At 35.2% G+C, this 11,786-nt stretch overlaps 1 protein-coding gene across 1 annotated transcript; it reads right to left on the bottom strand.

The window, feature by feature from the left end:
* Positions 1-842: 842 nt before the first annotated feature.
* LOC121264487 (probable protein S-acyltransferase 4) lies at positions 843-10,535 on the bottom strand. The gene is made up of 5 exons (XM_041167676.1): positions 10,046-10,535; positions 8,824-9,012; positions 7,666-7,974; positions 3,853-4,074; positions 843-1,602 (listed from the first exon to the last, which is right to left on the bottom strand). Exons 1-5 carry the CDS (start codon positions 10,097-10,099, stop codon positions 1,006-1,008), a joined length of 1,371 nt encoding a protein of 456 aa, XP_041023610.1. The 5' UTR covers positions 10,100-10,535; the 3' UTR covers positions 843-1,005.
* Between the last annotated feature and the right edge of the window lie 1,251 nt (positions 10,536-11,786).

Raw genomic sequence — 11,786 nt, 5'->3', positions numbered from 1 at the left:
TGGTAAGGATTATATATAGTACCAACAACTAGCCAAGAAGTTGTGATAGGAGTTTTATAAGTTAACCACCCTAGATTTGGACTAGCATTTGTACATGATGATGGTCAAATCTAACCATCTATGGTGGTTGTTGAGAGAATGAGTATTGACTCTCATGCGAGCCTCATAGAGTGTATATGACTATATGGTTCTCGAGCCATTCTACTCATCATTTCTATACTACACACCATACTTGATTTTTTTTTTTTTTTTACTAAACTAAAAGAATTATTCTACTCATCATCCATATACCACACATTTGATAAGTAAAATAAAAATAAAAAATTATTTATAACGCGTGGTGTAAAAATGATAAGTAGCATTTTTCTTGATGTAACAAAATTACGTGAGATTACCACTTCAATATCGGAAATGGTCACAAGATTACCACTTCAATATCGGAAATGGTGTGACGATGTTATGTGAGATTGACACATCAGGTTGTATATCCTTGAGGCAACAAAGTCTATGTCGCTTGCATTAGTAGTCTTTTGATTATTTTTTTCCCTTTGCTCCTTATGGATTTCATTTCCTACTGATAAGCAAGAAGGATGTATGCAATATTTTGACATGAGAATTGGAGCCATTTTTTAATTCGTGTTCCTTTTTTTCTGTCTACTTTGTTTGGAATGTTTGTTGGGATCTCCCTCCCCATCGTCTTTACTATCATTTTTATTTAATATAATTGTCATATTATCCATAACAAATTATGGTAGATCTTGCCTGTGGTATAATGTGGTCAACTTCAAGTTACAAATGGGGCAAAGCAGTTGTAGAAGGCAATGATCTTTTATCAGTATGATGTTAATTCATTAGACGTTACATTATCACATTCTTTCTTCTTGAGATCAAATGTACACTTCTTAATCTATCGATTCATTAAACTAGTTTTGGTGGTCCAAAAACAGAAGCTTGGGTGAAAACAAAAAAGATGGAAGATTCGGAATGGAGGGTGGAGGGGGATCTTTATGCTTGAAAAACTGGTGCTGTTGTGGTTTGGTGCAAGTTATTTCCATAATCACTTACCTCATCTGTTTTAGTTCCATTGACAGCCATGTATCTTTGATCAGATTCTCCAGCTCCCTCAACAAAAGATGATTTCTGAATAGACATTCTCACTCCATCTCCAATTGATGAGCTTTGAATAAGTTTTGTCAATCCATCTCCACCAGTGGAGCTCTGAACAGATTGATTCAATTCTTGCTCAACATGCAAACGTGGGTCAAAAACAGATCTTCCTTCTTCTCCCTCTGCAGTCTTCTCATCATCCTCCAAATCATCATAGTCCAAATTTCTCAAAATTTCTGGAAGTGAGACTCTACTGCCCTCTGCACGCCTAGTTCCCATTTCAATGTCAATTTTCTCTTCTGGGCTAATAATAGCTTCCCCACGATTCGGACTCACTGATGCCACCATCATATGTTCCTCCTCCACAAATGATCGGAATCTAGATATTGAATTGGGGATCTTAGAGAAAAACATTTCTCTGAGGTTCTTCTTCATTCCCTTGTTATATGGGTTCTCCTTCTTATCGTATCGGTAACGGAAGTTCTCATAAGTAGTCTGAAACGAAACAAATATCACCCATTGATTGAATAGAATTAATTCAATAACTGCAATGGATTAAATCTAGTGGAAAAGCTAGTAAACAAGGAAAAAGGTAAGGGGAAAAAAGAAAAGAAAAAAGAGGTAGAAGGAGATAGAAGGCGTCTTCTAAGATTAATTTGAAGATAACTGTATGTAGGTAATTTATAGCCGATAAATTATCCAGCAATATGATGATGAGAAAATTTATAGAAGCTACACTATCTGAGCAATATGGATGATAAGAACTTTGAGCATTCCTTTTAAAACATGAAAAATAGTAGCATTAAATTATTACATTCAACATATGTAAAGAGAGACGGTACTCTCATTGAGGTAAGACTTATTCCTTTCTCTATTCAATGAAGAAATCACTGTTACTAGCAAAAATAAAACATTATGAATAATGATGTTAAGCTTAAAAATGGATATATGTCCTACATAAGAGAAGACGTTTTTGGTCATTTTGTGCAGTTAAAAAAGTATGGAATCAATGTACACAGAGAGTTCAAGGGTAGTCCAAAATAGAACAAGAAACACGAGTACAAGCCTAGCTATACACGAGGAGAATTTATCAAGGTTCCCTTCACGTTGCAATTAAGTTATACAACTCCAAGCTTTCATGGCAGATCAAGCATTGGTACTTCTGTCGAAGTATACTTTTGGGAGTAACATTTTTTTTGGAAAGTGACGCATAAGAAAATATGGGAAGTGGATAAACACATGTACACGATCTACCTGTAAGTATAACCATTTGAATAGTTGAGACAAAAGTAAAAGGAAGAGTGGGAAGAAGCTCAGCCTGAGATACAGTGGAGGTATGAACTTAGGTTTGTGTTTCAATGGGAGTTAAATTTGGCGAAATGACAATATTTACCATAACAGAGCCATGTTATAGTGATTGACTGGTGTTGTACGTGAAAATGGGGAAATGATTTTTGTTCTTTGCATCATTGTGAGGTAGCCAGGCCTTTGGGATAACACTTTCAATACGAGTACTGCATCGGTTATAGTGGATAAGGCCTTAAAGGGTAGTAAATTGTTTGGTGAGCTGGAAAAGCCATGGTAATTAATCTGCATGGTGAAACTAAATGGAAAATGTTTACATCTTGCCTGATATGGTGCTTTTGGGGGAAATAAATGATCATAACTTCAAGGATTGTGAAAGGACGAAGGAGGATCTTATAGGGCTTTTTACCTGAATTCATTCTCTTTATTTTTGGATGAATGCTCTTGTTACTTCTGTTTTTAGTTTTCAGTATTTTCTTGCAGTTTTCTCTTTTGAAGCTTAGATGCATGTCTTGTATATTCCCCCCTGGTACTTAGGGTAGTACCCTCATATCTTTTTTATTTGATACTATTAATTTAAACATTAAAGATAAAGGCCCATAAAGTAGGTGATGTAGCTTTGATAACATGGAACCTTAAGGGAGCAAAATGACTCAAGGCCAGTGGTGAGGAGAGAGAGAGAGAGAGAGAGAGAGAGAGAGAGAGAGATCAAAGAGTTGTAGACCTAAGAAATTAACTGAGAGAACAGAGGAGAAAATAATAATAATAAAGAGGCCCAAGACATGCTTTTATTATTATTATTATTATTTCTTTTCCAACGCATAACACTACAATGCTAAGGTCAAAAACTGACTTTACTTTGAGGTTTTACTTGGCATTTTCAGTTGCACGAAACATAACAAAATGTGGAAAACACTTTTCAGGAAATGTTTTCAAACAAACAGAGCCCTAGATATATTACAATCTGCTTAAATTTATTCATTTACTAGACATTGTGTGTTGTCATGCCCCTTGATTTAGCATGAGGTGAATTAGATCCCACATCGTCTGGAATTGGAGTTCTTGCTGTTCACAGCAATCCGGTGGCTTGAGATTTTTCTTGAGTCATTAGAAATTGTATTGGAGCCAATCCAAGCAAGATGTATGGAATTTGAACCATGCTGCCTACAACTGAATGGTCTAACGAGAACATTGTGTTCTAAGTGGGGATATTTTAATATCCCAATTTAGTATTATGGTTGTGAATGGGATCTACATTGCATGAAAGTGAGAAGTTCTTGCTGTTTATAATAATTCTAAGGGGCTTCAGTTGTGAATGGGATCTTTTAAAGTATGATGCTTGGATATTTTCTCAAGTCTTTACATGTGCATATTCATGCATAGACTAGTGACTGAAACTTAGAATCGATTCTCTCTATGCATGTTTAGTAATAACAGTACCTGGTTTGTGCAAATCAGATAGAAATGGAAAACCGTAAGACCACCAACAAACCACACAGCTACGAAGCAGTACGCCATGAGAATATCTGATAGGATGTCTTCTTTCATAACCTTCCAAACACTGCCTTCCTTTTTAATAATGTTGATCAAGGAAAACACAAAGACATAAATGCACAAGATGGTTGATGTTGTAATGAACATGATGAAGAATCGATAGTTACACTGCAATCAGATCAACAATAGAAAGAAACGTTAGCTTCTAAGAAGTATAATAAAACAATTTGATTGGCATTTGCAAACCAAATAAAATTGTAAAGCATCTAGCTCCAAGTTCATATCATTTAAACTACTTGCAGCATGTTTCTTATATAAATTATATTTATATTATTATCTTATAAGTAAGACTGGAATTACAGATAAGTATTGTTATAACTGTTGTTTCCCTACTTTTCATGATAAATACTAGTTGCCTAAGTGGAAAAATAGTGTTGCTGCTTTAAAATTGGGAATCTGTTGTTTCCTCAAAAAAAGAAAGAGATTGGCTCATGACAGTTAGTTAGGCTCATGACAGTTAGTTAGCCTCACAACTGACAGAAACAAATGCATGCAATGCAGAGTCCCCTATCTAAGAGGCAATGTAAGAGTTAGAGGTGCAGTTGTCCCAGACAAAGGGACGGCACATGGGGCAATCCAATTCATACATAATAAAGTTTTACAATTCACTCCACGCCATACTAGAAGCTTGAACATTTGATATTGATGTAAGGGTCATTTGCAACAGGTTTATTTTTCTTCTGATAAGTAGTCATTCCCAGCAGATATAGAAGAATTAAAACCTTGATATCCAACGCCCCTCACTTTTTTTTGAGTAAGGGCAATGAATGTAGCACCAAGGCTCTTCTCAAAGTTGTCTTTCAAGTGAAACACACCTACATAATGTCATCCTTCAGAATATCCCAACAATGTGATCCCTAATTTCCAAGGGATCGGAAGAAAAAGTTCCATTTACAAGTAGGGAGTCAATGGAATGGTTCCTTGTATTCAAATTAGCCACCTGGCAAAAGAAATTCATGCATATATCCCTCTGAAAGCCACAATGCCCTTAATTTTTATCTCCAACATATATCCTCCATAAGAATTATCCTTTTCAGGTTACTCATAAGCCATAAGCATTGCTTTCCTCAACCTCTTCGCAGGGATCCAGTGTCCAACTAGCAACTACTCCAGGAATCTCCCTCGTGGCAATAGTTTATCTTTTCCGATCATATCAAGGCCTTGCAACTCTTTGGAGAGACGTTCTTTCCTCTAACGTCTCCAACTATAACTCTTCATTCTATACTCTAAATCACTTTCCAAAGCTTTGAGTTCTTGTGCCAAAATAAAACTTCAAGATCCCAGAAAAAAGCACTAGTCTCAACATTGCTTCTATGTTTCCACAAAGCCTTCTATTTAAGCCACATATTTTCAAACTTCATATCATTTACCATCCTGAATATCCCCACAATCCAGAAGAATAGGAAAATGATTAGAGCAAAGTCTAACCAACTAATTCTAAAACACAAAAGGAAAGTGTACTTCCTACTTAGGGAACATAAAAAAACAATCCAATCTAGACCAAGTAGGATATCTCAATTACTTGACAATGTGAAACCTCCTCCCACCAATGGTATATCAATAAAGTTTTGTTCAAAAATAAAATTCAACATAGATGGACAAATAGAAGCCGCACCCGACTTTTGACTAGGATAAGACATTAAAATCACCCCTCAATAGACCAAGTCATGGTCTACAAACTCATAAGACCAGCTAATTCATCCCAAAGAAGATTCTTTTCACTGTAACAATTGGGACCATAGCCCCTGAGAAAGCACAATCAAGTTTATCTTCTACATTCTGAAAAGAGCGCACAATAGCGAATCAACCCACATAGGTTTATATCCCACATAACAAAATACCACTTGATGTCCCTCTTGAATCTAATCAATACCAATCTACATGTTTACCACTCCTTAAATTATGAACAAGACTTTGGGACACATGTTTCAACTTCATTCCCTTAACGCAAATAATACTCGCTCTCCAATCTCTTAGCAGATACTAACATGAAAATGCCTATCTTTTTCATTCAATCTGCTATCATCCATGACAATAGCTTAAGCTTCATGAAAAAACTAAAGTGTCCTTCCCCTGAAATCTACCCAAACTAGAAATAACACTTTTAGAATCGTAGTAAATGGAACATGTAAATTGTTTTAGCTCCCTTAACCTTCTACTATCTAGTTCAGGTATAAAAGTCGTAAGTTGCTCTTCAAACCCATAGCAGAAGCTCCCACAAATTGATAAAACATTCAAACTTCTGCAAAACCTAACCAGAAGTTCTTGATAGCCAATTCTTCAAGGGAATGCACATAGCCAAAGGCTTACATTACCCAGGGTCCTCTTGAATGCCCCCAGTCATTGACAAAGACCTTAGTTCCCCAGACATGCACCTTTGCTTTATTGGAGATCCCAACACACATCATTCCATCAGAGACAAATTAGTAGCCTTCCCCTTATTTAGGCTACCCACAGGCCCTCCATCCCCTCCCCCACCAATTTCTTAGAAAACAAAGTGGAAGAGAGGAAGCAGATGTCCCTGGTCCCCTTTAATTATAGCCAAATTCGAATCCTTGGCGCCTACTAAGTTCATAATCACTCGCCTCAATGGCGAGGTTGCAGAATAAAGCTCCTCAAATGGTCCAATACCAAAAGAAGTCCACTGTACATTATTTGCAGCAGTCTCTGTACATGAGAGAAATGAAACAAATTCAATAACTTGTACCTGGGTGAAATCAACAGATGGCCTTTCATATTGTGGCACCACTAGAGCACAGCAGGACACTTCACTGTACTCTAGCGAGAATATCTTTGCGTTGATGAAAAACTAACTCAGAAAATCCATCAGAGAGAGAGAGAGAGAGAGAGAGAGAGATAACAGTAAATAAAAACAAAATTGTAGAAGAGGGAAACCCATGGACTACTTAATTTTTCACTTTTAATTATAGTTAAAATTGTCATCAAAATATTGATGCATACTTCAGATAATAGTGTTCCAATGACACAATTTGGAGGTATCACAGAGATAAAAGGAAAACAAAATAATTTTTACATGTCTATTGAAGTTTTCTACTAAACATTTTGGGCACATGGAAAAGACCTTGAAAAGATTCAGTTGTATACAGAAAGGAGAGTCAGTCGATTAGAATGAACACAATTTTTAGTGATTCGAAATACGTGACAACAAAGAATTGGTTACGCTTCAACATTAACAACTCAACCAGTATTTTACAGAGGAAGCTGCAGAATTAGAAACTGATGTGTCACTTGATTATTTCATCACTATATTCTTTTCTTTCTTTGACTTTTATCAATCAATTTTATCTTTCTATAAGCAGTATAAATGAAATAAACTAAGTTTGGAGTGAATGGCTTTTCAAACTATGAGTTGGATGGCTTGAGAGAGTTCCTATATTGAGTTGTGAAAGAGGAAGGGATATAAAATGTCAAATAGGGACACATTTTAAAAAAATTTCCCCTTCCCAAATCCATGCACATTCAAATTAATTACTTCCATAGTTTTAAGATCAAATTAATGAAACATATTATCTATTTTTTAAAATATCCAGATTTAATATCAGAAGGACTAAGTTGTGGGTGAGATCCGCTTTCAACTTTACCAAATTTGATTTTTTTGAAATGGATATATCTCAATTCAGTTTGTTTATTGTTACAAGAAAAAGGAAAAAACTGCAAGCAGAAAAAAACAGAACTTACCAATCCAATGCACTGACCGACCCATGGACAATGATGATCAAATCTCTGGACACAATTATTGCAGATGGAACAATGAGAAGTGCGAGGTGGGCGATAGAGCAAACACGTGTCACAGTATTTCACTTTAACAGCATGTCCATTCACAATCACATCCTTTGTCCGGGGTAGTTTCATGTGAGGAGTTCTACCATTAACCCACTCCATAGATGGTGTAGTTGCATCAAATGCTTCATCCGATTCCGGAGGCTTTGAATTTCTAGGGACTATTCCAGGATCTCTACTAGATGTCAATAAGAGAAGAATTAAATTCTGCACAAAGGTTGACAGGAGTTATTTATCTGTAAGAGCAAGAAGAAACTCTCACTGTAGCACCAGGTAAAGAAGTGATGAAAACATTCTCCATGGGAAAATCAATAACAAAAACCATAATATTGAAATCATTACATCTTGGTTTTCATAGTGCTTGATGGAGGGATGGTGCCCAAAGTTGATAATAGAATCAATATTCTAAAGAAGAATGTACATATGTTGATTGTACAGTAAACCTGGGAATAGACTATCTTCACTGAAATCTAAACAGTACAAAAAATTAAACACTGCAGAAACAAACCAGACTCATTCCAAGGTTAGTTGGCTAGTTGTGGGTGAGGAGGTAATGACCCCAAAACTACTTTGGATCTCTTCCTGTGAGTAGTCCCTAGCTTGCCATGTCCAAAACATAGAAGTTTTGTCCAGGACTTTTTTTTTTTTTTTTTGGGGGGGGTTTTTTTTTTGGGGGGGGGGGGGGGGGGGGCGTAGAAAAAAGCCAAGGGATTTCATTTCCATGTGATATCTGAATAAATGAATGCATTTGTAGAAATTTCAGGCATCATCCTATCCGTAGTGATTGAGTCAATAACATAGGACTTTCCTTCTCTCCTCTCTCTCACTATGCCAAGTTTTTTCCAGGAAAAGCTAAGGTGTTCCATTTCCATGTGGAATTATCAATGCATTTGTAGAAACTTCAAGCATCATTCCATCCTTAATGATTTCTCTCTCTCTCTCTCTCTCTCTCTCTCTCTCTGCGCATGTGCGCGCCTATATGAGTAGCTTTGAGCATGCATGGTTTTGGAGACAGTCATCACAACTGGGAGATAAACAGTTAATGTAAATACTTACCAAAAAGGTGAGGATTAATCCAACAAACAATACAGGACACCAAAGATGATCGTCCTTGTTGTTCACATCTTTGATCTTAAGATATATATTTATACAGAAAGAAATTGCGGGCCCACCAATAAGGAGTGTGGATAGCAACAGGGATGCAACATCAGGACCAAAGATCAATCTCCCACCGCACAAAAATTTCTGACAAAACCAAGAAAAGGCACCATCAGTGCAAATATGCCATACCAGTTCAGGATCTTCATTTTGAATCAACGGCGATAGACATAGCTAGCTTCTTTAACAAACCAAAGCACAGCTCTCTAGAGTTTTAAAGAGCTCAAACTTTAAAGACAAGGAAGCTACAGCCTACACACATACACACAAATCACATGAAAGTAAATAAACAACAAAAGAAAATGCAGCTTTACTTGAGAAATATGTGTGTGCGCGCATGCGCACACTCATGCGTGAAGAAAGATGTGGAAAGAAGAAAAACAGAAAATTACATCGTTTTTCGTTTTGGTGGCGAAAAAGGAAACTACTGTATTTTCTTCTTAAACCTAACCATCTTTTTAAATGTCATCTAGTTAGTGGGAAAGTTGTAGGAGGCTTCAATTGTAAGTTTTGAAAATTCCTTCTGAAAAATACAAGAACTTAAAAATTTTCTTTCTTATCTTTGCTGTAGGGACTGATAAGATAATAATTAATTCAAAAGATTTCTACTCTGAAAAAATAGATACCTACAACCGGAAGACTTCAACAATCAGTTTCGATCCTTTCATTTGTTGTCTCTAATCACATTAACAAAGATATATACTGAGCTCACTAACTAAAAATTCAAATATTGCTAGTTATCAATGGAGGATGACTCATTCGGAGCAACATCAAAACACAATTTGTATTTAAAACCAAATAATCACCAACCAGACGACAAACAAGAGCGGAACCCAACACAAGAAGAATGAAAAGGATGGAGTTGTCACATTTTTAGTACTTCCCTTCAAAAAGAAGAAAAAAACATCCAATGCAAGTTATGAACTTAAAAATCAAAATTGTCGAGCCTCTTGCGCTTATCATGTTGAATGCCCAATCATCAAGTTTGTAGAGTAGAGAAAGTCACATTATTTCCCTTCCAAAAATCACAATCATGAACTTCCCTTCAAAAGGGAGAAAAATACCCAATACACAACTAATGAATGCGAACCCAATTGAATACAGACGTAGAGAAACTCACATTATTTCCTTTCCAAACTTTGTAGAGCCTCTTGCGCTTAGCATCCGAGTCCATACTGTCACCAGGAAGAAGAAAAAACCAGAACTCAGATAAGGATGTTTATGCTCCAAACCACAACAGAACTCTTCTAATCACAACCCCACTTTATCTTCCTCAGCATCCATTGCATATACCAAGCCGCACCCACAAAGTTATTCACAAAAAAGGATGGTGATTCTGTATACAATACTCGCATATGAATGAGATATGGAGGTTGGAAAGGCAGGTGATGAGAAAGACAGAGAGAGAGAGAGAGAGGAGGACGCTGGATTAAAAAAAAAAACCAGTTGCCGCTTCGCTCACCCAAAGATTTTTGTTTTTGTTTCAGACGGATTATACCAAGAGATAAAAATTCTATCTTTCTGTTTTTTTCTCGGAAAACTTCCCCGCTCTCTCTCTAAATCTCTGCCTATTTTTTCCTCTTCCAAAAGGCTGGCAACGATGAGTTCGGAGGCAGATGTTTCAATTTCTCGCAGGTTTTACGCGCGTAATATTTATTAATTTATTTTTTTATTAAAAAATGCCAAATAATTAACTATGCAAATATATAATATAATATTTTAGCCTAAAAACTTTATACCTCTATACTTATAGCTCCAAATGTGATCTCCATGATTTAAAAATAAAAAAAAAAAAAAATGTGATCTCCATCTACTTTATTGATTTTTTTTTAATTTATAAATTAAAGTTTTTATAATATTAATGATTGTATTTAATCAATTATTGAGAAATTCTATATCTATACAAAAATCTTACAAGGATGTCTACAAATCATTAATGCTATCCATGAGCGCCGCAAATTGGTCGCGATTAATTTGTTATAACATATTTTGCTAACACACCTTATATAGTATTTTAATGTTATCGATAACATTTTTTTTTTTTTTGAAAATCGATAACATGAATTGGTCGATAACATATTTATAATCACAACAAACTTACAGAAGAATGTTATATATCAACCACTATTCATTTCCACGCTCCACATCTATAATTTTTTTTCAATATAGAGTGTTTTTTATAAGATGAGAGGGGCGTGTTAATGAATAGCAACTTATGAATTTCATTATTTTATTATAATTTAGAATCATTGTTATGTTGGTTGGAATAGGTCTTAATTAGGGAATAGTTGTTAGGGTGCATAATTTTGTTTGTCAATAATTGTAATTTTTAAGTGGTTTTTTGCGATAATTTAGAATATGCCCCTTTTTAATTTATTTGGGTTATGCCTTATGGTTAGAATAAAAAGCGGGTTGATTGATTGGTGCACGTACTACTATTTTTATTTAACGTTATTATTTATCCATTTCTAATATTTTATTCCAAATGTTGAATTGGGATTAATAATTACATTGTTTTACTCTTAGTTGTGTTTGGTTATTGAATCAAACTCAATTTATCTAAATTCATCTTAAATCAATGATTAATGTGACCGGCTACTTTTTCAAACTTATATCAATATACTTTATACATTTCAACCTAAAAAGTTAAACTCATCTCAACTTAAAAAAATTATATTCATCTCAGTGAGACCTACAAAATACTATTATGCACAACTTAATTCAACTCATCTCAATATCTAAACACGAATGCTCATGCAATATTCCATGGTTTGGTCCTTGCACATAGCATTTCCAATCTAGTAAAATATGATGAAATATAATACATCCACTGCTTTTCCAAGAAGATATACAAAATATAT

This window comes from Juglans microcarpa x Juglans regia, chromosome 5D, assembly GCF_004785595.1.
Source record: "Juglans microcarpa x Juglans regia isolate MS1-56 chromosome 5D, Jm3101_v1.0, whole genome shotgun sequence".
In the NCBI taxonomy this organism is placed as follows: domain Eukaryota; kingdom Viridiplantae; phylum Streptophyta; class Magnoliopsida; order Fagales; family Juglandaceae; genus Juglans; species Juglans microcarpa x Juglans regia.
This window is presented reverse-complemented; position numbering and strand designations above follow the sequence as displayed.

Coding starts and splice junctions, on each gene's coding strand:
- LOC121264487 (XM_041167676.1), bottom strand. CDS start 10,099: ATGGACTCGGATGCTAAGCGCAAGAGGCTCTACAAAGTTTGGAAAGGA. Junction 7,975..8,823: donor GATTAATCCTCACCTTTTTG/GTAAGTATTTAC, acceptor ACCTTTGTGCAG/AATTTAATTCTTCTCTTATT. Junction 4,075..7,665: donor TCGGTCAGTGCATTGGATTG/GTAAGTTCTGTT, acceptor ATCTGATTGCAG/TGTAACTATCGATTCTTCAT.